General features: G+C 44.9%; 1 protein-coding gene across 1 annotated transcript in view; it reads right to left on the reverse strand.

Moving 5' to 3' along the window:
* LOC146817306 (uncharacterized) overlaps positions 1-27610 on the reverse strand; it is a 528574-nt gene that overhangs the window by 189311 nt on the left and 311653 nt on the right. Inside the window, exon 4 of the mRNA XM_085609198.1 lies at positions 21953-22125. Within this exon, the coding sequence (XP_085465324.1) occupies positions 21953-22125 (173 nt within the window). The remainder of the gene's footprint in view (positions 1-21952; positions 22126-27610) is intronic.

A 27610-nucleotide genomic window follows, 5' to 3' on the forward strand; every position in this document is an offset into this window, starting at 1 on the left:
CTTGAATCATGTCCCTTTGCTAGAGTTGCTGTTAAAACACAATGTAACATTTAAAGTGCACAAAGAAAACATTGCACTTGATAACCTTAACATAAGAAATGATGGATTTCCTCACAATATTCAGTTAGATCATAACAATTTAGTCAGGGGAGACATCTGCCACAATGCTAACTGGGCACAGATGCCAGGATGAATCAGGCACACTCTTCCTCCCTCAACCTGCATGTGTGCACACACAGGAGAGTACATTTCATGTGCAACCTGCTCAGTGCCCCTTACCCCAGGGGTTATGAGCAGACAGCAGCTAACTTACTAACAGCAGTCTACCTAATTTTAAAAGGTGGGAACTGGAGGTTACAGCTCAAAGCCATTTTACCAAGAGCATTATGGTGGTTGAGACTCCATTAGGGGGACAATGTCACAGCAGAGATACAAAAACCAGAGGCCAAAAAAAACAAAAATGGGGATTATACATATGTATAACCCACTTCCTTACAGTCACCCTTCTTGCTGATTTCAGTTCCATTCACATTGTCATAAACTATTACTGCTTGTCTTCTCAAATCAGAAATCGATAAGCCTTGAGTTTTTCACACTATAGCCCATGACCAACATTCCCGCTTATTATGTTTGTCTGTGTGTGGCAGCAATATGTTTGTGTGCATATTTTTCTCAAGTTTGTGCGCAATCCAGAGCAATAATGAGCAAATTAATGAGGTGAAATCGTTTGCTCAAAAGACTTTTCTCTGGTTCAATAATAATAATTCATAAGAAGGCAGCCATTTTGGATAGGGTAAATGACAACAGAGAGCAAGAATTATGGTATTGGTGTTCAGGTCGCTGCAAAAAATTGAGGGCCAGATGTGCGACCGTGGAAATATCGCCTCGCAAATTGCGAGTTTTATGCGACTCTCAATTTGCGAGGCGCTATTTCCAATGTACAACAGTGTATTTCACACTGTTAGCGATTCCCAATGGGGTCGCAAATTGAGAGGCTTATGAATATGAATGAGTCTCTCGCAATCTGCGACCCCATTGGGAATGGCAGGCCCTCCCAGGTATGGTGGCCTGCTGGGCTCAGCAGACCACTATGTCTGGAACTGAAAATGGGATGCATTTAAAAAAGAAAAATTGAAACATTTTCTTTTCATTTTTTAAGGGCAGTCAATGGTCCCTGGGACCACTGCCTGCCCTTAAAAAAAAAATCCTCTGCATTTCCAAAGGGGAAGGGTTCCCCTGTGTTAGACCTGGCACCATTGGCATGAGTCTCCCTTCCATTTTTTCCCTGTGCCTCCTCTGTTTTTCTGGTGATAGATGCTCTGGGCGCTGTGCCACTGCCATTCAGTGCCACAGCGCAGATGCTCCCTGTGTAAAGATGACATATGTATTGATGTATCCCTGATTGGCTTATTTGGTCTGTTAGCCCCTAGTAATGTGGACTGTGTGTGTCCAGGGCTGGTAAACCAAATGCTGCTGGTGGGCCTGCAGCGCTGGTTTTCGCCACCCACAAAAGCAGCTTGTAAAGTGTGTCTCAGACCTACCACTGCAGTGTCTGTGTGCAGTCTAGAACTGCCATCTAGGCTGTGAAGTGCACCCACTTCCCAGCCCCTGAACCTTCCCTTGGCATCATGTGAGCCACCCCTATGGTAGGGTGCATTGTATGTGTAAGGTAGGACATGCTCTGATGTGTGTAGCATGTCCTGGTAGTGAATTACACCCAATTTCGTTTTTTCACTACTGTAAGGCTACCTGTTCTCCATAGGCCAGAATGGGAGGTTTGGCTATTACATTCTATAGTCCTAACTGACCCATAGAACATGGTAGAAAAGCGAATTTAGTATGCCTGAGCTCAGAATATTAAAATACATCTTTTAGTGAAGTTTATTTTTATATTCTGTGTTTGAAAATACCACTTTTAGAAAGTAGCTATTTTCTTGCCTAAGCCTTCCAGTGTGCTCTGCTGTTATGTCTATTGGCTGTCTGGTTTTGGAGGGACAGAGCAGGCTGAGTCAGACCTGGGTTGAATAGAGAGATCTGCATTGGAGTGTGGGGAGGGGTAGCTCCTGGACCTGAATAGGGCTGTGCCTGGCAAGGTGAATGCTGGCTCCACCTCCCACTGTGCGTCTGATGGCTGACCGCCTCTTTCTGAAAGGAACGATGCAGCCTGGTAAACAAAGTGCTCCAGAGCTGGGCAGAACTGGTTCTGGCTGGGTTCAGTGACTTGTAGCTTCTGAGAACAAAGACCTTTGGGGTATAAATATATGTGCTGAAACTCCTACAATTTGTATTGCCGCTTGATCTCAAGACCAACCTCTGTCCGTGGAACTGAAGGAAGCTGCAGGAGAGGACTGTCCTGGTGTTGTGTGCTGTTCCTTGGATTGACCTGCAGTAGTTTTCATTGGACTGGAAATAAGAGGGAAAAGGAGCTGTAAGAGAACTTTTTAATCTTGAACCTGCAATCACCCAAGGGCTATAGAGAGAACTAGCCTCCAGACTGAAGTCTCAGGACCAGTAGACTTCATTTTGTCGCTAAGGCCTGTTATTGAGCCGCCGCAGCCGAGAAGCATCAAGAAAATCATCGCACTGCAGCTGCCGAGGGCTCGCTGGCCTCATCATCGCCCCGCACGTTTGCGGGCCTCAAAATTATTGCTACAGCCTGTTAGCGAGCCGCCACAGCCGCGGAGCACCAGAAAAATCATCGCATGGCTGCCGCTGAGGGCTCGCTGGCCTGATCATCGCCCCGCACGCTTCTGGGCCTCGAAATTGTCGCTAAGGCCTGTTAGCGAGCCGCCGCAGCCACGAAGCGTCAAGAAATTCATCCCGTTTGTGTCGCTGAGGGCTCGCTGGCCTGATCATCGCCCCACACATTTGCGGGCCTCAAAATTTGCAGCCTCTCGCTAACACCCGACCAAGAGCGTGAGGAAAAACATCGCTATCCCGCCGTAGCGGCATTTTTGTGGATTATTGACAACAACATCCCGGAACTGTGAGTAAAAGGGTCGCAGAGACCATTGCCCGGAACTGAACTTTGCATTCTCCATTTGAACTATTTTTGCAGCATCCAGAGAGAATTATTTTTGCACAGTATTGTGGCTATCCCGTTATTTGGTCTTGTGATAAGCCTATATATAAAGATAACTATTTTTTGACACCTACCTGTGTTGTGTCCCTTTGTAGTGTTCCTCGCTGTATTACTGTGTATGGTCATAAACGCTTAACACACTGCCTCTGTGATTAGCCTTACTGCTCGTGCTACGTTACCACAGGGTGGAGCAGGGGTTGTTAAAGGGGTGCAGCCCTTCACTCTGACTTAGGAAGAAGGGTCTCTGCTTGGACAGTGACCATCCACTGCCAACCAGAGACCCCCATTTCTAACACCCTGGGGAGCCCTTCCCTTTTGCGGGTACATTACCACCCTCTTGAAGAGGGTGGTAATTTGTGAGTGTTTTGCGCCCGCAATTACGGACGCAAAACATTCTTACATAGGGTTGCCCTTGCTATTGGAAGGAAACGCCCCTTCCTAATAGCAAAAAATTCCGACTCACAAAATAGGGTTTGTACATCCTCCATGATGTTTTTGCATGCGCAAACGGGTGTGCAAACCCTTTTGCGAATGCAAAAATAGTCGTTCATCTGGCCCTGAATATATGGTGGAGCAGGTGAGCCATCATGTGGAAAAAAAATCATGGCCCCAGAACATATGGAAAATTAAATGAGTAAAGAATCTCATGGTGGTGAAAGAACTGCCTGTATAGGCTGCCGAGGCCAGTACCTCCAAAACGTCCTTTTCTGCTACCTGAGTGAGAACCTTAGCAAGGCTGGCAGAGTACATGATCTCATCACAATGTTGGAGGTCTCGATTGCGCCTGCAGCATTTTGTTGGCTTTCTCCGCAGGTAGACAAGGTTGCACAGAGAACATGAATGAAGTGAACTGAGCTATGGGTTTGGTTTGGCCCTAAAAGAAAAAGTATGAGCAGAGCCATCAAAAGATTTAGAGTTTCAAAAAGATTCTTTAAAATTCAGAGAAAGTATTTCTTCAAAGTTTTTTTAAAAATGTATCAATTTAACGGACTAAATGATATTCCTGTATTGAAAGACATTTACTGAAAGTAGTCATTTCTAAACTTGAACCTAGAAGTATTTAAGAATATTTCTGTGCCCTGACAGTATTGGCATATGTCAAACATGAAAGATTTCAGTTTGTCATCTGCACCATATAAATGACCAATGTTATTGCTAAATGTGAAGCCATAAATGCTATTCCCTATTAAACTATGTCTGATTGAACTTCTTGTGTAGCGCACATCCTGAGTGTATGGTAAAGTTATTTAGTTCAGATTGGTCTCACAAGGAAAGTGAGGCACTGTGAAGTACAATTGTTTGCCCAGGAACACAAAATTTGGTGAAGTAAGGGAACTGAAATTTGAGCACCGGTTTTCTGGTAACACATTGTACAATTCAGCTTGTGGATGGGTGTCTTCCCCAGTTAACAACGGAAGATGCTATGTGTTCAGCTTTTTCGAGAGCTAAAGAACAATATTTCAAGTTAAAACTCATCATGTTAAATTAAGCTGACACCATATATAAAAAATACTATGTTATACAAAAACATACTGGTAAGTAAAAAGGATAGCTGGGCACTATGTTTATATTCATATACCAGGCTTCCACTGACTTAACTTGTTGTTTTGAACACATTGTTATAAAAAAAAGGGCAGAGGATGGTGTGGGCTCATCTACATTTATTATTGTCTGTGAAAAGGTGAAGTGTTGTAATGAAGGATACTTCAGCCTTAACACCATCATCTTGGGATGTGTGGGTGTCTTTTGAGCAGCCAGCGATTGTTCACAATGGAACCTGGGGTTGGAGCAGCAACAGAAGGTAGTTTTCACTGGAAGCTCTTTAAAAATATGTTCATCTTTGCCAGTGCTTATAAGAAGAAACAGGAAGGAGCCTGAGCGCAGCAGGAATCTGACCAGAAAGCTTTTCACGAGGCAGGATCCTCGTGGCCTCTGTCTGATGAGTCAAATTGCCTTTCCACCGTGCAGTTAGGGTGATTTTCGGTGTCTTTGCAATGCCATTATGTGCAGCCCCTAAAGCTTTCTGTGTGCGGCAGGAAGGCAACCCCAGTTATTTTCCTAAAGAATTACAAGCTGCCATTGGGGGATGATGATCACTCAAATCTCCGGCCGGAATACAGGGATCAATACAGTGGGGAAATAGCAATAAAGATTTAAACATTCACATTTATACAGTACAGCTGTAGCTCTAGTATGTGAAAAGAGCAAGCAAGGAATACTTGAGGGAAGTTGGCCTACCCCAAGCCCATAAAGTAGATCAAGCGAGCACGCATCAAAGATGTTCCTCCTATGACTTGGAAGAGACCTCTTGGGAATGGCCTAATTAAGCATTTAGATGCTCACGGCCAGATTTACTTACATCTGATGCACCGTACTGCAGACACCAAAGTTGCTGAGATGCCTTGCCTTTCGGAAGGAGGTCAATCACATCACTCTACCCCTTATGGAAGGAGGTCAATCACATCACTCTACCCCTTATGGAAGGAGGTCAATCACATCACTCTACCTCTTATGGAAAGAGGTCAATCACATCACTCTACCTCCTATGGAAGGAGGTCAATTACAACACTCTACCCCTTATGGAAGGAGGTCAATCACATCACTCTACCTCTTATGGAAAGAGGTCAATTACAACACTCTACCCCTTATGGAAGGAGGTCAATCACATCACTCTACCCCTTATGGAAGGAGGTCAATCACATCACTCTACCTCCTATGGAAGGAGGTCAATCACATCACTCTACCTCCTATGGAAGGAGGTCAATCACATCACTCTACCCCTTATGGAAGAAGGTCAATCACATCACTCTACCCCTTATGGAAGGAGGTCAATCACATCACTCTACCTCTTATGGAAAGAGGTCAATCACATCACTCTACCCCTTATGGAAGGAGGTCAATCACATCACTCTACCTCTTATGGAAGGAGGTCAATTACAACACTCTACCCCTTATGGAAGGAGGTCAATCACATCACTCTACCTCTTATGGAAAGAGATCAATTACAACACTCTACCCTTATGGAAGAAGGTCAGTCACAACACTCTACCCCTTATGGAAGGAGGTCAGTCACAACACTCTAACCCTTATGGGTGCTTTCACCATCTGCTTCACTTATTATAAATGGAGAAAAGGCAAGGGTTTACACCATAACCATACAAACCTGAATTATATAATATGTAGGGAAGAAATGTTTCTTCTGTGGTGAATTACATGGGTAACAAAAGCTCGGATAGACCTATTATTTGTCTCATAAAATGTTCAGTGTTATCCAAAGAAGCAAGGATACTATGAAAGTAAACTAGAACAAGCATTGGCATAGCCAATAGGTCTCGCCTTTGGGACCTTATACGTTTTAACCACATCTATTAGCTTTGCCAGTGTCTTTAAGCCACAGTGTAGAGCAGCATGACTGCTGTGCAGCATGTTGAAAAGTTATAATAAAAAAACGTTGTAAGCATTTTTGTTATTTTATATATAACCAAGAAGATGTTATGTAGAACAGAACAACCCTATTAAACAAGTACTACGGTGCATTTAAATATTTTTAGAAGGGTATTTGTATATGTGGTTTCCTTTGTTAGAATAAATGGTGATACACATGGAAGTAACCAAATACTTCCAGCTATTAATCTCTATTTTTATCTATTTCTTTGTTAGTAGACAAGATCCACGTGACCCTTTAATAGTAACTTGACACAATTGATAGACAGTAATGTTAAAAGCAGAATAGAACTGTAATCATGAAACAGAAGAAAGACTAAAAACAAATCACTCTTCTTACCGGCTCAGGAACTAGTTAAACTCCATCTTAAAATGCACAAAATTATCCCCCACGCTAGTAGAGAAACAACAAATATCCAGCTTGTAGAGCAGACACTGAGGTTGTGGTGGGAGCGCGTTGCTGATATGTCAGGCAGAGTGCGGCTGAAGCTGCAAACACAAATGAGGAGGAGGGGGACAGGGAATGGGAGGCCGCGTGTGTTTGACTGTTTCCTGTGCAGTCTTGTCTCACCTGGTACCTCAGACCCTGTTACTGTATTTATTTTTAGATAGTGCTTACTACCCCTGGTGAGGCATCATTTAAGTCACCAGTTGGCTTCTACCTTACTTCTCAGGAGTTATCACTAGGGGCTCAACTATCATAGGTGCAGCATGGGCGGGGGCAACACTGCCTGGGGGCAATCTGTACCAGGTCTTTCAGCGGGAGCAGCCACAATTGCCCTCTTTATGTCTGTCTTTCACTTCTGATACATGTGGAGGTCAGAACATGTGTCACACGATAGTTAATTTGGTGAAGAGGTGATATCACACGATGGAAGGGAGGGGACTCTGAACACTGAATGTCAATGGCAGATTTTGAAACCACCCAGGCGATCAGTGGCAGCCTCAGCAAGCGTTTGTGGGATTTGTTTGGTTTGGAGGGTGGGGGCTGGAGGAGATGGTGGGGAAAGAAAACAGAAGATTCTTTCTTCCACACTGTGGCTTTTCTTTTTTTAACTTGGCAGGCCAGGGACGTGGCCTATTTTCCTTGATTGCTCCACCACTCCTCGTAACTGGTGGCGCATAGGCTTGCAAGCAAACATGGGCTAAGCATGCTTGGTGCAGGTATTCTACTTTCATTGGTTCAAGTTGTTCAGCTCAAGCCAACAATTAACAGAAAAGCAGCACATTTTAAGCTAATATGTAAAATGCAATTTCTGAATAAGATGATTTTTTATTCTAAACTAGCATGAAACCAATATCACTTTCATTCACGAAAACAGCAAGGATCTTTCCTTCTCTTTTATACAATAACGAACTGATTTTGCAGTTTTTAACTGAATATTCAGCAAGTTTGCTGGCTGCCCCATGGTGAGATGATCGCACAGATGTCTGAAAAATGATTCTTACTGTCCACCATTGTAGATGCTTTTGCCATTATCTTCCAGAGAATGGACACAAATTAATTAATTCTGTTAGCTAAGAGGCAGTATAATGTTTTACAGAAACTTGCTCTCTCCTATGAAATGTGCGAAAGTGTAGCACACCTATTAATGAAGTTGGAATTCTCAAGGCACTATTATGTGCACAGACCTCAAGCTGTCCTATGGTAGGTGTGACAAATTCACCCGTTCCTCGATTTGAATGATACAATAGCTCAGTTTCTGTCTTCCTGTTATAAATATAGGACTTCAAGTACCAGAATGCAAAGAAGAAAAGATGACTGATTCTGATACGGCTGTGAATATGCTGGGATGCAGCGACTCGAGATCTCTAAAGTGCCTCACAACAAGAGAGGCTGAGCTCACTTCAGAGGAGGAAACAAAGTGTGTGTGGTGGGTAAGATGGGATGTGAATCTGGTCTCTGCTAGGTCCTGAGCAGGTGCAGGAGGTTGCTATGTTGACATTTGTTTTTTTACACAGCACTGTGTATGTTGCATGAGAGCCGAGACTTTGATTGATGCAGCTCGTCACAAGTGTCTAAAGAATCGTGCTTGTAAACCTTTGGGTACTGCGTGTCCTTGCCAGACAGTGTGGCCCAACACCACGGCTGAAGGAACGTACTGGAGTTCAGACAACAAAGCATTCAATCCAAAGAACAGTGGGATCTGCTAGAATTGCATCAAGAGGTTTGCTAAGGGGACTGATTCAGTGCGGCTGTGCTCATGTGTGCTTCAGGCATGAGATGGCCTGCTGGCTGCACTGAGGGATCCAGCATCACCAGCTTGACCTGAGAGTGCTTCAACCACACGATGGTGCTGGTGGAGGGGGTCGGTTTCACTAGCATGCACTGAGTGTGCTCCAAGCACGACATAGTCGGCTAGCTGCACTGCTGGGGTTTTTAGCCGTGCACCGTATAAACTACATTTGCTCTAAGCACCAGAACGGCCCGCTGACCGCACAAGATACTCAGCTGCAGCTCAGAGACCAGGACGCTCGCCCCTCTGCGGGCCACTGCATTCAGTCCATTGGATCACTGGGCGGGGCTCTGCTCGACATGCCTCGCTGATGAGCCTGGCTTATGTTCTTGCCCTTCGCCACAGAGCCTGCTGGTGTTCCATGCCAGCACACGTCAACATCTACATGAGCCCCCTCGCAGCCATCGCACGCCAACACAACTTCAACATCATCTCCTACGCCAACGACACTCAGCTGATCCTCTCCCTCACCAACAACCCAGCCACCGCCAGAACCAACCTACACGAAGGGATGAAAGACGTAGCCGAGTGGATGATGAACAGCCGCCTGAAACTGAACTCAGACAAGACGGAAGTCCTCATCCTGGGATCATCACCCTCCGCCTGGGACGACTCCTGGTGGCACCCCGCCCTGGGCAGCGCACCCAAACCTACGGACCACGCATGCAACCTGGGCTTCATTATGGACTCCTCCCTCTCGATGACCAGGCAAGTCAACGCCGTCTCATCATCATGTTTCAACATCCTACGCATGCTCCGAAAGATCTTCCGATGGATCCCCACCGAAACCAGAAAGACGGTCACCCAGGCTCTCGTCACCAGCCGACTGCACTACGGAAACACCCTCTACACCGGAACCACAGCCAAACTACAGAAAAGACTCCAACGCATCCAGAATGCCTCCGCACGACTCATCCTTGACATCCCCCGACACAGCCACATCTCCGGTCACCTGAGAGACCTGCACTGGCTCCCCGTCTGCAAGAGAATCACGTTCCGACTCCGCACCCACGCACACAAGGCCCTCCACGACCTGGGCCCCAGATACCTCAACAACCGCCTGACCTTCTACACTCCCACACGCCAGCTACGATCGACCAGCCACGCCCTCGCCACCGTTCCACGCATCCGAAGAGCCACCATGGGAGGAAGATCCTTCTCCTACCTGGCAGCCAAGACTTGGAACTCCCTCCCCATCCACCTCCGCCTGACCCAAGACCACCTCTCCTTCAGGAAGCAACTCAGGACCTGGCTGTTCGAGCAGTAGCGGACCCCCCTCCCCCTAGCGCCTTGAGACCCTCCGGGTGAGTAGCACGCTTTACAAATGTCTTGATTGATTGATTGATTGATTGATTGTTTCCTAAAGCAATAATAAAAATCCGCTCTGGAAGAGGGCAGCATATGCGGAGCGCAGCAAGGTGACTTCAGCCGTTGTTACCTGTGAGCACGGGGACAGAGGTTCACAGGGTGTGTTCCATGTGCCATCCGTCCGTCTAGGCGATAACCTTGTGGGTCAATGAGTTATTGAAAAATAAATAATGCCGCGAAAAATGTGTGGTGAGTGCACGCTGACAATAAAAAGGAAGAGTGGCCGCCACAGCTAAAGCAGCACCCCCGAGTGGGTTGTGTGTGCCCACTGAAAATAATAACAAGGAGGCACTGCTCTCTCCTGCAGGCAAAACGCCTTGGGATGCGTGGAATGCAGCTGAGGGGGTAGGGGTTCGGAGAGTGCGGCCGAGAGCACACACAGTGTTTCCCTTGCGGTAGCGAGCCTTGGGCACCATCTGTTTGGAAGTCAATTACAAACAGATGGTTTCAAAACTCGCTCCCGCAAGGGAATCGCCAAATGTGCACGCGTTGCCATTTAACCCCTTCAGCGCGGCGCGGATTTCCGCGCCACGCTGAAGGTTCCGTGCGCGGGCGGGGCCATGACGGAACGGTTCCGTCATGCGCACAGCGCAACCGACTTGCATGATGGAACCGTTCCGTCATGCGCGTCGTAGGGGTTAAAGTAATGCAATGCGTGCATGTTTTTGGAAGAAAAGCGAATCGATTTCAAGTGGTCTCCTCCTACGCAGCGCATTCACTTTGCGTAGGCGAGACCTAAACAGGAACAGGAACCAAAAAAGAATACAATAATCAATTTTATAAAACATAATTCTTTATTTAGAAGCTGCTAAGTGTATGAAAGAAATATTTTTGTAAAGTGATGAAGTGTGTCAACATACAGTCAAAGGGACAATAATTAAATACAAAGAAGGAGCACACTGATGGCTGTCGTTTCATTTCATCTGGTGAAGACCAGAGATGAATTTGAAATACATGTTACAGGTTTTTTTTTATTAGATCCAAAAAAGATAGTCCAAAAGGGGGAAAATTTCAACGTTTAGATCCCAGGGATGCTTTTGAATTAGTATTTATCAGGACAGAGCAACGTTCATTTGATGTAGAACCCTTACTTATAGATTGATAAGGATGCTACATTGTTGATTTCAAACCGCAAGACTCTTTTGCAACTTTCTTCAGCCAGACAATCATGGGCACTACGGTGCATTTGTTGAAGTACTTGGTGGCATTCTCAATGCTTTCCGTGTATTATGAATGCCAGTGTTAATAACAGGGATGTTTGTATATCTATCATCAGGGGCGTTTGCCTAATTTGATTCGTTTTGGTTCCTCATTTTTCTTAAGGGGTAAAATCCCTAAAGTATGGGCCCTCTACGGGTTATAGCTAGGAATATTTCTCTAAAGCCTGGGGCAATATGCTCTCTCTGTTTCAATAGTTGCTGGGTTGATTGAGTTCTATATGAATGTATTATTTATGGTGAATATAATTTAGAGTTTCCCATAATGGTATGATGAATAGTAGGAAGAATACACAGGCAGTCTTGAGACCTCTGGAGTGGATTTCTATTTTCCATTTTGAAGGAGGAGGGAAAGGATTTTGAGAACTGGTATACTGTTTATGGTGTCTTACAACATATGTCAAGACTAACAACGGCGGAGCCCTGGTTCCGCACCTCAGGCTAGTTCCAATATGTAATGTTCCTGCGCAGTCAACCCCAGCTGTTGTGTGACGCCACTGTGCTCTAGATCCAAGATTATTTTCAACAAAATAGGGGTGTACCTGGTAATGAAGTCCAGTAGTCAGCTAGTAGTGTCAAGAAAGTTCTTTATTTCAAATTCCCAAATAAAATCAGAAATACGAAAAGATCAGCCAACGCGTCTCATTCCCTCACGGGGAACCTCATCAGGGCTTTGTGATAGTTCAATTAGAATTCAGAAGCTCAAATAGCCGATGCGGGGGTTCTGTTTCAGTATGTAGTGTGGGAAATCCCCCGTATGTTAGCAGAATAGAAAAGCCTGTGTTCAGACACCTGTTGTGTCAACAGTAACAGTGATCAGAATTTCAAGTGGTCAATATGAGTATTCTAGTCCGGATGGAGTGCCGACTGGACGTACTTATGTTATGATCTTCTCATGCAGGCGTTATCACACCTGTAAGCACTACGGATTGTCCCAGAACAATACAGTGGACTAGACTACTCGTATTGACCCATGAAATTCTGATCACTGTTATGAATCACATATTTGGATCTCAAATCTCCTCGAGGCAGTTGCAGTATACTTGTATATATACCAATTTTCAATTATATTAAAATTTGTAACAATTAACTTATCCCCTTCCCACCCCCACAAGGTCATGTTATGTCATACTGACTTAGGAACATTACAAAGACACTTCTTTTACATGTTTTAGAAGTTAATAGTATCCTCAGGTACTGGGGGGTCTTCCAACTCTGTCTCCACTATGTTTCCTCTTTCGTCCACCTCCATGGTGGTTGGATCGTAATTTGCCTGGTGGGACCGCCAACTCCCCGTCGGCCGTTCCCTTTACTGACAGATTGGCAGTCGGATGCTCATCTGAATGCCATATTAATCATCCTCTAAATTCTGATCCCTGTGCATATACCTGTTTCTGGAGTACCTGGAGAATATGCATTTCTTCTGAGACATTGTAGGACATCTTTTCTTGGATATAGCTTTTGACTCTTTATTTATTTGCTTTCCTGGCCATATAGCTTTGTCCACTGGTAAATATTTGCTTCTCCACATGTTTTAAGTTCAAAGATGAATGGTAGCGCCATCTGTTCTTGTGTCCATATGCAGAGGACCATTTTTATGACCGTGGAGGCACTCACTGTGTTCTTGAGGTAAGATTGTTGTTACCAAAGCTACTGTGCCCTCTGGTAGAGCTGTGGCATGACAGGCAATGGTTAGTATGTCACATATTGCAAACACAGGATTACTACTCCACAATTTTACCATAGAAGAGGCCATGGTGAATCCAATGGCAATGCATCTGGTGCTTCTGGAATATTTGCAGTTTCATCCAGTCTGTCACCTGTCATCACTTAAACCATATTAGGCACAGTGTAGCTGTCCTCTCAGTATTCATATCCTCTAGAGAAAGGAAACCCAGTGTTGGAAAAATGTTCAAAGAACCAAAGAGCAAAATCAAACTTGAAAGAAATTCAAGTGAGCACTATTTAAATACTGTTGACGGATTGAAGTGTGTGAAAAATGTGAAAATATCCACATACATGTTCAAAACTGCACTTAATGGCTAATATAAAACATACACGCACAGAATGAGGGCTTTTAAGTTGCTGGAGACTTTCTAATATGTTTCATTGGGACACCCTTTCCAGCTAGAAAACGCCACCTGAAGGATGGTGCTTCTGGGGTAGAGGTACCTACTATTCAAAGTACAGTGTCCGTAAGAGGAATTGAAGGTCCAACCACTCAAGGTTATATAGAAATATAAAAATGTATTATTTATTTTATGCAATTTTATATAGCGCAAACTTTACCTGCAGGTGTTAAGAGTGCTTTACAATAGAACTTTTAGAAATGGGGGTCTGTTGTTGGCAGAGGTAGGTATCTTTGTCCAAATAGGAACCTTTGCTTCTAGTCAGGGTAGGGGGCATACACACTTTAGATAACCCCTGCTCACCCGCTTGGTAGCTTGGCATGGGCAGACAGGCTTATCCCAAAGACAATGTGTAAGGTATTTGTACTCAAAACTATAGTGTAGTCCTATCTCCCTTATAGGCTCTGCGCATTGGAATTATATACACTATAGTTGTGGCATAGGACTGAGGTCCGTGTGCCTCTATTGAGTACATTAAACGTAATTACTTTCGTGCCAGATAACTCAGAGGCCACTAGAAACTCCTTGAATAAACAAGAAGTGAGTAGTTTCTGGTAACCGCATAAACATGATAACTTTGTTTCCCTTAGAATCGGAACATGTCTCAGAATCGCAGAAACAACAGATAACAGTTTCACTCAGTCAATCGTGCATGCTTAGTTTCTTCAGAGTTACACAGAAATAGATAGATGGCTGTTTCAATAAATGGATTTATTGAATAGCCTTGTTTCTTGTGTAAGAGATATGAGCTGTTACAATCGCAAGACAGTATGCGAGATATAATACGTGCAACGTAAGCAGTAAGAAGAAATAATACTGCAACAGCATTGTATTCTAGCCATGACATATATTCATATACACATACATAAATAACATAGGCTAAGAAGTGGATACTCGTTTGATGCTTCTAAATAGTTCTACCCCAGTGTACCTAACCTAAGTGTAGTACAAGGTAAGAAGTAGGTGCTGTATTCTATAGTATGGTATGCTATAGTTTTGCATATGCCAAGAGTCCCTCTAGGTTCTAGTCAGCTCCATACCTTAGAATGAGAGAGGTGGGAATCTCTTTCCGGGTCTCAAACTCTAACACCTCGCGAAGGGAGTCAGAACACTGGAAGCTGGATTCTGTGAGAGCGGGGATGACAGCGTCTGGTCAGTGTGTCAGGCGGGGACTCGAAGTCTTCCGAACTTGCCATGGCGAGCCGTATCGAGCTATGCAGCCGAGCCGTGGTTTGCCATGATAAGGGATGGTATATTTATACCTGAAAAGTGCTCAGGAATGTTAGCATTGACGTAAAGTCGGGCAGAGGAAGACGTCATGAATGAACCCCTAAGGAATAGTAGTTCATGCATACTAGATGAGTTCTTGGAGAAATCAATAATCCTAGCTAGGGAAAGTCCCAAAGGCTTAAGGGTCTGGTTTCTAAGAACTCGTTGTGACGTTGGGATGGACGGATGTAGGTGACCATGCCTGTATTTGGATAGCATGGCTAATGCCTAAATAAGGACTGGGATTCTATGCCTAAATAAGGGCAATACGAATTGCGCCTATATAAGGACATGATTTAGGAAAACCTATATACGGACATCTAAATCGAAACACAACAAAACACACAGTAATACATTGATAACACCACAAATGGAAACCACACCAGTTTATAAAAATAAAGTATCTTTATCTAAACTTAACAAGACCATAACAACAAAGATCCAACATACAAATATTAAGAAAAATTACTTTAAAAGATCTTAGCAACTGAGCCCATAGAAATCTATGGATGCGTGATTTCTTGCAAAGTACCTGTCGTTGCGACAAAATTCACCAAGCCAAACAGCCACAGCAACGGGAAGCGTCGAAAAACAAAGAGATGTGTCGATTCCTGTGACCTTCGTGAATGCTATGCGACAGCTTCTTTGGGCACAGGGTAGCGGTGCGTCGGGTCCAGTCTGTACAGGGAAGTGATGCGTCGCTTCTGAGACGACTCCGATCCGCGACTGATACGTCGGGGAAACTTAGCGCACTGGGATGATGCGTCGAAATCCGTGATGCGTCAGTAAACAATGCGGCGGCATGAGCGGCGCTGCGGCGATTTCTTCAGCCATGATCCCACGATGCGTTGATTCTTGCAGCGGCGACAGGTGCTGTGTCGGTTTTAGCAGTGTCGTGGTAATGCGTGAAGATTCTTCTCTGTCGCGAAGAGCGATGCACCAATTTTCTTATTTTTGCGTTGATTTCCAGCTCCCAGCCACAGAAACAACCTCCAGAGACCCCATACAGTCACAGGCACTTCTTGGCAGGTCAGAACTCCCAGCAAGGAAGTTCAGGGGAGCTAGGGGTTAAGTCTTTGTGTTCCTGAGACTTCAAAAAAGGAGGCAAGCTCTACTCAAGCCCTTGGAGACTTTCCTGAAGCAGGGGACACAGCACACATCAACGTCCTTCTCCTTTCCTTGGCAGAAACAGCAACTGCAGACCAACCCCAAACACACAGCAAGGGCAGTACTTCTCCTTAGTTTCTCCAGCTTTTCTCCTTGGCAAAGGTTCCTCTTGATTCCAGAAGTAGTCTAAAGTTCTTGGGTCTGAGCCTCTCTTTTTATACAGTAAATGTATTTGTTCTCTGAAGACAGAGAGTGTCTGTGCCCAGCCAAACTCAGTTCTGTCCTCTCTGGTGCAGCTGCCAGGCAGGAGGTGGAGACAGCATTGTGGAAGGCAGACCAGCCCCATTCAGGTGAACGAAAATCTCCTCTGCCTCCTCTAAAGGCAGCCCAGGTCTATTCAGCCCAGCCCAAACTCATCAGGCTCTCTGGAGCCAATGCTCCTCCCCAACCTCTGACACTCCAAACCCAGACAGTCAATACACATCCTAGCAGAGGCTCACTGCATGGCTAAGCAAGAAAATACCTACTTTCTAAAAGTGGTATTTTCAAACACAGAATGTAAAAATCATCCTCACTAAAAGATGCATCTTAACATTCTGAGTTCAGGTATATCAAACTTCATTTTCCCATCTTGTTCCCAGGGGTAGTTATGTTTATAAAATGTTATAAGCAAACTCCCTATTCTATCTTATGGGAACAGATAGCATTACAATAGTGGAAAATGAATTTGGCAGTATTTCACTATTAGGACATGCCACACACACCAGGGTATGTTCATCCTTTCACATACACCGCACCCTGCCCACAGGGGTACCTTGGGCCTACATTAGTGGTGACTGACATGTAAGAAAAGGGAAGGTTAGCACTTGCCAGGTCAACATGGCAGTTAACAAACTGCGCACAGGCACTGCAGTGGCAGGTACAAGACATATTTTCAGGGCTACTCAAGTAGGTGGCACAATCAGTGCTGCAGGCTCACTATTAGCATTTGATTTACCAGCCCCAGTACACTTAGTGCACTTTACTAGGGACTTAGTAGTGAATCAAATATGCCAATCAGGGATAATCAATCATAATAACAATTTGAACAGGGAGCACTTGCACTTGGACACTGATCAGCAGTGGCAAAGTGCCCAAAGCATCTAAGCCAGCAAAACGAAATCCAGCACAGCATCAAAAATACAGGAGTTAGAGGCGAAAAGTCTGGGGAAACCACTCCAAATATGACAAGTGTAACAAGAACCAGTTACATTATATAACAACTTCAGAGTACATGAATTACATACAAAATACGAAACAGATAAACTCTAAACTCACATAAGGATAGTAGTAAATATATATGTCTACTACAGATACTAGTGGTTAGAGTTACATGTATACAAGATGCAAGTTCACTCAAGAATACATTGTAAGGAATTTTAAAGTGTTTAGGGTTGGACAATTATATATTAAATACTTATAGAGCATGTCCTCCTCACCATTGCTGGGTTTCTTGCGGTGCTCATTCAGCCAGGTCTTCAGGGTACTGTTGTACCCACGGGCGGTGATCTAAGGCCTGGAGGGATCCCGGAATTGGTGATAGACGTAGGGGTAGAAGACTGGGTGGTGGTGGGCGAAGGCGGCATGCCGGATCCTGGGATATCCCAGTAGACCCTCACAGTTCCACCACAGACCATCTAGAGAATGATCGCTGGCCCGCGGCGGGCCACAGGTGAGCGCACTGACCTCCTCTTTGTACGTGGAGCCCTCCTCTGGTTTCTTCCTCAGACCGCCTGCAATCTGGCGAGGCTTCCATCCTCAAAAAGCCCCTCTCTGGGGCACCTAAGCTCAAATGCGTTCCTCCATTGGCACCATGTTGCCGATGGGGCCCCCTCAGTCTAATGCCACAGCCCCTGCTTCAAGCCCCAGGGTTCAGACCTCATTCACCAACGAGTACTCAGTGTTGTCGGGAACAGTTTGTTCCTCTGTCTGTCGTGGTAAGTAAGAGTCTCATGCCAATGACTTCATTGTTGGCACTCAAGTGTATTCTGCATCACACAGAGCCTTATGCTGTGGTGCAATGTAGACTCTGCACTGTCTAGTCTAGAAATGTGTACTGGGCGTACACATTTCTAGGTACAAACGCCAGTACAGCTGCATTGTAAATATCGTACCCTTCCACACAGTTTTCTGCGTCAAAGAGGCGTGCAATGGGTGTTGCTGTGGGTGTAACCACACAACACACATTGCTTCTTGATACTTCCCCAGATTTACAAGAATGTGTAAATCTGAGGCAGTGCCAAAATCTAATGCCATTCAATGGCATTAGAGTGGCGCAATGAGGAGATATACTTTTATTTCTACTTGTTTTTTGCTCTTCAATGTATGTGGCAGAATGCAGCACACATAGAAGGAGCAAATTGCCATTAATGATTGTTTATGTGCAGGAAGGGACACCTTCCTGCAACGCAGGTAGCTTTGCACCAATACTTCTGTTTTTCCTCTTTTTTTACTTTTTTTATGTGTGCTGCATTCTTCAGTATTCTGTAGCACACATGGAAGGAGCAAATTGACATTACCTCCTCATAGGTTCTCCTCGTCCCAGTCAGTACAATATGAGGCAGTCCCATCTCCCGAGGCATTGTAACACGCTAGAATTTTTTTTATTTCTGTAGAATCAAGACCCCTCGCACCCGCCTCCATGCCTGCTAGTAACAAGACCAGACACAACAAGAGAGTGAGGAATGGAGTGAACATGACTGGGATTATGAGGAGCTTAATCAGGGTAATGAAGATAACTGGTAAGTACTGGGACATTACCCCTTCATAGGTCCTCCTCGTCCCAGTTATTACAATATGAGAACTTAACAAGCCCAAAACAAAAAAGAAGCTTGACTCAGACAGCAGGAAAACCCACTAGAAGAAAAAGCTCATGAAAGGGGTGCAGACCCAAAATCTATAGCGAAAGCAACTATCAAAGCATGCAACACCTCCAGTCGAAAATACCAAATAAAACAGCGAAGCGACAGCCAAGAGGCTGCCCACATTCACAATGGGGGAAACACTTCCCTTGGGGACCCCTTCCGGTTTGCGAATGGGTTACCACCAACTTGAAGTTGGTGGTAACTGTGAATGTTTTGTGACCACATTCTAGGTCACGAAACATTCATACATACCAGAGCTCTTCGGTATTTAAAAGGGACGCCCTAAACACACCCCTTCCTAATACCGAATCACCAAAGCAAAATGCAAATTGGTAACAAGTTTCCGAGTCACATTTTGCCCTCTGTAAATGGAAAAATTAATTTTACTGCGGCCGTTTGTGACAGGTAAAACGCTTCCTACATCTGGCCCTTAAACCTGTAGCTGTATTTCTGAAGTGTTTGGATTCCAAAAAATACAATGACAATTTTTACACTGTATATCAAATGATCAAGTCCAATACCAGAACACTTGGCCAATGCCAACTAGGAGCTTCAGCTCCTTTTATGCAGCTAAAAATAGGGCTATTAAGCTAGGCTTCTTGAGGAAACAGGCAGCCAGCCCCAAAATGTGCACGGCCACTGTGTATACCCATGTGCTTTGGTGTGAGTCCAATGGGACCACACCAATGTCTGCACTGGCTTCCACTGGATTCTTGCAGTACCAGTCGGATGAAATGTTTTAAAAAAGATTTTTTGACCCCTGGGATCGTCCTTCTAGGAATCCTCATAACTTTACATCTTATTCTTTTTTAAGCTTGAGGACACAAGGACCAAGTCCCCAAGCCCTGTATTGGCGGCTGCAACATCTCTTTTTGGGTTTTGGTCAATGAGTTTTCTCAGTACCATGACGCTGCTTGGGTCCCACAGTACCAAAGAGGGTCGAAAGGACAAAAAAGCACTCTCAGCCAATCAGCATGCTCTATGTTTTGAATGTGCAGTCCTGCAGGAGTTCTGTGGGACTACTGCGGAACCAACCACCCAGATGTCTCTTTTTTCTCCTTAATTTCTCAAAAACTGCTGCACAGATTTTTACCAAACCGCAAAAAGAATGCTTTCTCAGTAAAGATCAACTTTCTGCCAAATTTGGAGTAATTTTGTTCAGACATTTTCTCTGTGTCGCTGTTTAAAATTCCTATAGGAAATTACTTGCAAAAATGCATTTTGGGATCTCCCCTTTTTTTCGCTTCCTGTTTGATGGACCACCCTGAAACATCCCAGGAAGAAGATGAAGTGGATGAACTTTTTTCTTAAAAAGGTTCATTAAGATTTGTCAAACGTCACCACATTTATTAGCAAAAAAAATGCTCCTCCTATGGAAACTCTGACCTAACTATAACTGCAAAGTGGTAAAGTTCATCCACTTTGGTTCCTTCATGGAAAGTTTTTTTTTTTAATTAACATTTTTAATTAAACAACAGTGATCTGCGTATACAATTTTACAATCATGATGACAATCATGCACAGTCAATCGAAATATGTTTTTTACTTTAACATATTTATGACTTCATCTATATTACATGTCCTCGTCTGATTCATGGAAAGTTTTGTTCTAATCCTTCAAGTAGGGCCAAGAAAAAGGAGAGGTAGGAATATTGTGATTTGCCAGTATGCTCTCCAAAAAAAAAAAAAAGCTCAACGTAATTACACCAAATATGGCAAAATGTTAGAACTTTAATGAGAAAGCGTTCTTTTTGTAATGTTGTGTATACCCATAGAGCCATTTAGTTTTTAAAGGGGAGCTCGGGTTGGGCATGAAGGGGTAAAAAGTTACAGAAATCTGGACAGCTAGTACCTCAATACTCTTGCAGCACCAAACATCCAAAAAATAAGCCTACCTGGTTGGTTGAAAGAGCTTGTTCTTTTGTCAATGATTTTGTTACTATGGTATGAATATCATCTGATTGGCTGGCCACAACTTTGAAGAAAATGTAGCAGTTTCCATTAATAACTCGGGACATGAGCCCTGTGTACTGAATAAAAGGCATAATAAGGGAGCAGGGTGGGCACATCATGACCCCAGGACCATACGAGGCGGCCCTATGCAAACTCTCCGGGAAGAAAAATTTAGGTCACGAGTACCACACTACCAGTATCCTTCACTGCAGTACCCAGCGAGGCCACCCAGTGGTACTGAAGTACATGTGCTGGTACAGGCAAAACATTTTTGTTTTAATAGAAGAATCTGGCCATAGCCTTTAGCTGTGTACAACAGGGGCTGGTGGCAGGTCTTAGGCTCTGGCAGGCCCTGCGCCCGACACCTGCATATGACTTGCCCGCAAATCCCTACAAGTCTGTGCGCAACCCCCATGAAAATGGCTGAGCACGGGGAGGGGAATATTGCCATCTAGAAAATTCTTCAGTTCAATCTCTGAAGCATTATAGCTCTTTATCATTCAACATGCTTCCACTGATACACTTTTTTTTTACTTCAGGAACGCTCTAAAAAGCCTCTATTTTTTCTGATCAGAATTAACTGTCTTTGATGCGATTGCTGGCAAATCTGGCTTATTTATGAGTGCCCTGTGTTAATTTTTCATAACGTAAAATGGTACATGAATGACGAAGGGCTCTTATTTCGAATTATGAAGCCATGCAAAGCTACCCTGTGTGGTTTTGAGTTGCCTCATAAATCATGAGTAAGGTGATGCAGTGCACATCGCTGCATCACCTTACTTTGCACCTGGGAGGCGTTCAATGGACACTGATTTGGGCTTCCCCACACACCACCCATGGAATGCCCCATATTTAAAAAATCTTGTCAACCTGGGGAAGCTCCAAATCCATTCACCTTCTGAGGTGAGGCATTACAAGGAGAAATATGTTTATTTCTCCTCATTGTTTCCTCTTTCTACATCTGCTGCATCCTGCAGCATCACAAACAGAGGAAATGCCTCTAAGGATTTTTTTATGCAAAAAGGTGTCCACTCATTTGCCTGGAACAATATCTTGTTTTGTCGCACCTCAAACATCCCGAACACATATAACTTCTCCTGACACCTAACAAATACTTTCTAGCTCAGATTTAAGGCATTTATCAATTTCTCTCTTAGAAGGTGAATAAGTATTTCTTTCAGCTACTGCTCTGTAATTGCATTGCTGATCCTAAACCTTCAACGATCTCTTCCACATGGCTTACCTTGTTCACAATGAATGCCTGTTGTTCCCAATGGACACTGGCATATGTAGCCGTGAGGCAATGGAATGCAGGTGCCACCTTGCGTACACTTGTGTGGAAGATAGTGTTCTGCATCACAGACTGACACACGCTCGGTGCAGAAGGCTCCTTTCCATCCAGCAACACAATCACAGCTATTTAAAAAACAGAAATTAGGACATGATTAATAATGGGTAAACAATGCTTATTACCTCGCAAAAAAGAAACCAACACATAACAACACACAAATGTACAACATCAATACATATTAACATACACTTATAAAATGATGATTGTCATCATTGCATTGGTAGTGTTATTACAAATGTGATGAGTATCTGATCTGTGACATTATTTATACCTTTTGGAATTGTGTCTGTTACATTGAGAGTAAAGTTGCAAGCATTGCATTTGGCCTGCGAGATATGGTTTCCATGGCTGTTGTGTAAGTTATGGAATGCAGAGTAAACCATAACGTCAATTTTCAGTGATTTTTTTCCAGTTGTAATTCATAACCATAACTATAATTTAACGTTTTAGTGAATTTATGTTCTTTTGACATATGTTAAGGTTTCATCATACAAGCTGACCATACTTTCACATTAAGCTTGTTATGCACACACACACTCACGCACACACAGACACACGTATGTATGTATATGAGTGGCTGTATGGGTGAGTGAGTGGATGTGTGTGTAGGCCAATGAATCAGGAAGTGGGTATGTACTAAATGGTATTGGTGTGTCCATGGTTTTGAGAATGGTAGTCTGAATTTTGGAGTGCGTGAATGAAAGGTTATATTAGGGTGTAAGTAGGTGCATCCGAGATTCTGAGGATGATGTCATCCGTGATGTAATTTGAGATGTCAACAGTGATACTAAATCAACAAAAAAAGAGAGGGGGACCAGGAGCTGGTTATGGTCCAATGTCCGTGCTCCAACAATGATAGTTACATCAACGAGGACATTGTTCCATGTTGGAGGTGAAACAAAATTAGTGAACTCCTACTCAACAGGAAAAGTGAAGAAATGGCAAAGAGGAGAGAGAGAGAATGTAGAGGGGAGGAAAAAGGTAAAGGGGAGGGAGGGGTGAAGGAGAAAAGAGGCAGAGAGAACTATCCCCAGTATCAAGGATCCAATCCCGAAGGGGAGGACTCAATGTAGCCTCTTGTTGGCCCTCACACAACCCGAAGGATGTCTTGCTTCATCATCGGGCTTTTTATTGCTCCTCGTCGGGCCGGCGTTGCAATGCCCGACGGTCCCCCGAAGGGTCTCTTTATCAGAGGTCTTTTAAAGAGAAAAGCCGATAGGTGAGTGCAAGTGTGTGGGATAAAATGGTGGTGGATCCAAGAGACAGATGGTTGCGTGGGTGCAAAGTGTGTGAATAAAATTACCTAGGGGTGTCCAAATACGCTATTTTAATGTTACGGGAACCCTGGTAAAGTAAAAAGACCGGTAGGTCAGGGAGTCACTAGTGAGCGCAAGGTGCTCATGTGACTCATAAAAAGGTCGACATGTTTCTCGCCTGCTAAGCCTGTGAAGGTCAGTGGCGTTTCTTCAGGACCTAGCTATGTGAAGGGATGTGCACGATACAGACGGGGGTTCCAGGAATTGGAGGGGTAAATACTTTAAAACAATACTGGTATGAATGATGATAACAGTATACCGGGCGAAGCACAGCAAAAACTGGCCGTGCCCCCGATTGCCATCCAAGTAGTGGTTGTGCAGTTAGACATGTGGTAGCTCAAAATAAAACAGACCAAAGAGCCACATCAACCATACGACATCCGTGACAGGCATGACATCTAGGGAGAGGATACCGCATTTAAGGTAGGAGGAAGGGGTTTTAGAGGTTGCAGGGCAGCCTCGAATCGAGTGAGCACCTGATACATTCAGTCAGAAAATAAGGGAAAGGAACGTTCACATGGAGATGATCACATGGTGGTAGTCGACTGTCTATAGTAGTGGAATGCAAGCCCCAAATATACTCGTAAGATATTATGACGGTGACTTTAAGTGGTCGCTCAAGTTATGCGTGTGTACTATGCTCACCCCCGAGGGGTGGGCCGAACAAAGGTGACAGACAAATAAAATGGGGCACACGAGACATACAGACACGCGTACCATGTTGCTTACCCTTGTTAGTATAAGTGAGGGCTTCCTAGGTATTGCCGTTGGCTGCCCGCGCCCTATTTGGGTTGTGTCGGGGGCCGGCTCATTCAGCACCTACCCTCTGCCAGCGGCTGCCTGTAGGAAGTGCGGGCTGTGTTCAGACTATCATTGAAATAGTGTTGGCGAAGGCGTCTCCTACTTCCTGCTCGGGACGTGAGAATCGCTGATTAGCGGACGCTAACTACTGCGCATGCGTTGTCGAGTGTGTCTCGAGGGGGCGCATACTCAGAAGGGAATGACTTATCGTGTGTGCATGCGCGCAGTGGTATCTGCAGTCCTCGCCTAGGTGGGGGAGTGCGCCTGCGTGCATCGCAAGGCACGCAGCATCTGGTGCGAGGAGTGGGGATCCCCGCCCAAAACACATATGCATGCCAGGAAATGTAATGTTCGGTTGGAAATGCCATCGGCCTGATCTGGTGTGTCTAATGAAACTGAAGGTAGCCAAAGCCCACATTAAAGGTAGAATAAACCTAGGTTATGAAGCCCTCAAGCGGCTGCACAGTCATAAGTGTAAAAACACATGATCTATATGAGGTGTGTGCAGGGAGCCTGTTCAGAGTTCCAACCAGGGTATCTCATCGTTGAGTCCTTTGGTGTCAGTGTGAAGGCGGAACACCCAGCGTTGTTCTTGGCGCAGGAGGGCTTGGGCGTTCCAGAATGGTCTGGATTCTAGTACCGTCCATGATATTTGTTCGCAGTTATGCCCAAGCTCAAGGAAATGGTTGATCGGCTTGGTGGCTGTCTGTCCCCGGCGGATGGTGCTCTTATGCTCGCTTATACGTGTTTTAATGGAGCGTGAGGTCATGGCAATATATCTGAGACCGCATGGGCACGTGATGAGGTAAATGCAGTTCTTCGTATTGCAATTGGAGTGTCCTCGTTGTTCCCAGATGAAGTCCTCCAAGGTTAGTCGTTTACTGTGAATTGTGGTGGAGGAGGCATGGCAGTTACCACATGGGTAGTCACAGGGGGTAGATTCCACAGCGTGGTACTTCGTGGGCCCATCCCTTTTTGTAATGGTCGTGTATTGACCAGAGTGTCTGGTAGGTTTGATGTTCTTTTGAACGCAAAACGTGGTTGTTCCAGTTCCAGTGTGTCAGTGTTCAGGATCCTCCAATTGCGTTTGACGATCTGTTTGATCCTGTTGGACCAAGGTGTAAACGTGGTAACACATGTGATTGACTCGTTGGGTACTTTAGTTCTTGTTTCCAGGAGCGTTTCCCTGTGGTTGTTACGGGCTCTTTTTCTTGCGTGCGCAACGACCCTCTTCGGGTAGTGTCTTTCCAGGAGATTTTTCTCGAGGTAGTTGGCCTCGGTCTCATAGTCCTGATTACTTGTGCAGTTGCGTCGTATCCGTAAAAATTGACCGTACGGTAGATTTTCCCGTAGGGCCTTGGGGTGGTGGCTGTTGAAGTCAAGGAGGCTGTTGCAATCTGTGGGTTTCTTGTGTAGTGTAGTCCTGAATACACCGTTCTCCAGGATGATCTTTAGATCCAGGAAAGGGATGGTTGTTTCGCTCATTGTTCCTGTAAACCGGAGATGTGGGTTCAGTTGGTTGACCCATTCTAAGAAGGTCTCACAAGTTGATCTAGTGCCCTTCCAGAAGATCAGGATATCGTCTATATACCGCTTCCATGTAATGAGATTCTCTTTATATGGGTTTTCGTCTGAGAAGATATGTCTGTTCTCAAAGGAAGCCATGTACAGACCAGCCAGGCTCGGTGCGAAGGTACTACCCATACTGGTACCTTGTACCTGATGGAAGATGGAGGTCTTGTACATGAAGAAATTTTCTTTCAGGGCTATAGTGATCAAATCCAAGATGAAAGCCACTGGTGTGTTAGTTTGAAGTTCTGCCCTCTGTAGTAGATCGTCAACAACCTCGATGGTAGCATCTTGAGGGATGTTGGTGTATAACGCTTCTACATCGAAAGTCAAAAGTAGGTCGATAGGTTCGGTGTTATCCTTGTTGATGGTTTCTATCAAGTTGAGTACATCCTGTGTGTCCTTGAGGTAAGCGGTGGTGGTTTGGACCAGGGGTCGAAGGAAGTGATCGCTGAATTGACTCAGTGGTTCCAGGAGGGAGTTAATACCTGAGACAATGGGTCGTATTGGTGGGGGGGTTATACCCTTGTGTATTTTGGGGAGGATGTAAAAGTAGGGTGTCTTAGGGTCATCGTTGATCAAGAAAGCCGCTTCATGGGGGGAAATCCACCCCTCCGTGCTCGCCTCATTGACCAACATATTGATCCTCTTGGACAGATCCTCAGTAGGGTCTGCATTCAATTTCCGGTAGTATTTGGTGTTGCTGAGTTGTTTCTCACATTCAGCCTCGTAGTCAGTAGTGTCTAGGAGGACAGTGGCACCTCCTTTGTCTGCTGGCTTAATCATGATCGTCTCATCTCCTCTGAGTGATTCCAAGGCCCGGCGTGCTTTATTTGGAAGGTTATTGTACGGTGACCCCTGTGTTGGTCGGTTTGTCACTTTAAGTACGGCCTTCTCAAATGTTAGGACCTCAGGTGGGACCATTGCGGTGGTGGGTGTGAACTTGGAAGGGGGTCTGAGCCCAGAGTCGTTTCCGTCCTGGCTTGGTTTCCCCTGGAAGAACGCTTGCAGTCGTATTTTCCTAAACAGTTGGTGTTCCTGATTCATCCTGAAGTCATCCTCCTTCGGGATGGGGACAAAGCCAAGACCTAGTTCAAGGGTTGCGGTTTCTTCTTCACTCAGCTGTTTCTTGGAAAGGTTGACAATTAAGGTCTTTGGTTTGTCATGCTCCTGGTTTGTCTTTGTTGTTGTTTTTGATGTTGACCGGCATCTTGCCATTGTACCTGTTTCTGACCTCTTCTTCTCCCTCTGCCTCGTCCCCTGCCTCTGTATTGAAAAGGAGGTGGCGGGTTTGGGAAAAAGGGTTGAGGGTAGCCGGGCTGTACGTATCCTGGTTGTGGTCCGTTGAATGCGGGGTACCCCATTGGGCCTTGAGGTGGGTAAGGAGGATGATGGAAACCATAGGGGTGGGGTGGCATATTGGCATGACCTCACGCTCCATTAAAACACGTATAAGCGAGCATAAGAGCACCATCCAACGGGGACGGACAGCCACCAAGCTGACCAACCATTTCCTTGAGCTTGGGCATAACTGCGAACAAATATCATGGACGGTACTAGAATCCAGACCATTCTGGAATGCTCAAGCCCTCCTGCACCAAGAACAACGCTGGGTGTTCCGCCTTCACACTGACACCAAAGGACTCAACGATGTGATACCCAGGGTGGAACTCTGAACAGGCTCCCTGCACACACCCCATATAGATCATGTGTTTTTACACTCAGGACTGTGCAGCCGCTTGAGGGCTTCATAACCTAGGTTTATTCTACCTTTAATGTGGGCTTTGGCTACCTTCAGTTTCATTAGACACACCAGATCAGGCCGATGGCATTTCCAACTGAACATTACATTTCCTGGCATGCA

This window comes from Triturus cristatus, chromosome 6 (genome assembly GCF_964204655.1).
Source record: "Triturus cristatus chromosome 6, aTriCri1.1, whole genome shotgun sequence".
NCBI classification, from domain to species: domain Eukaryota; kingdom Metazoa; phylum Chordata; class Amphibia; order Caudata; family Salamandridae; genus Triturus; species Triturus cristatus.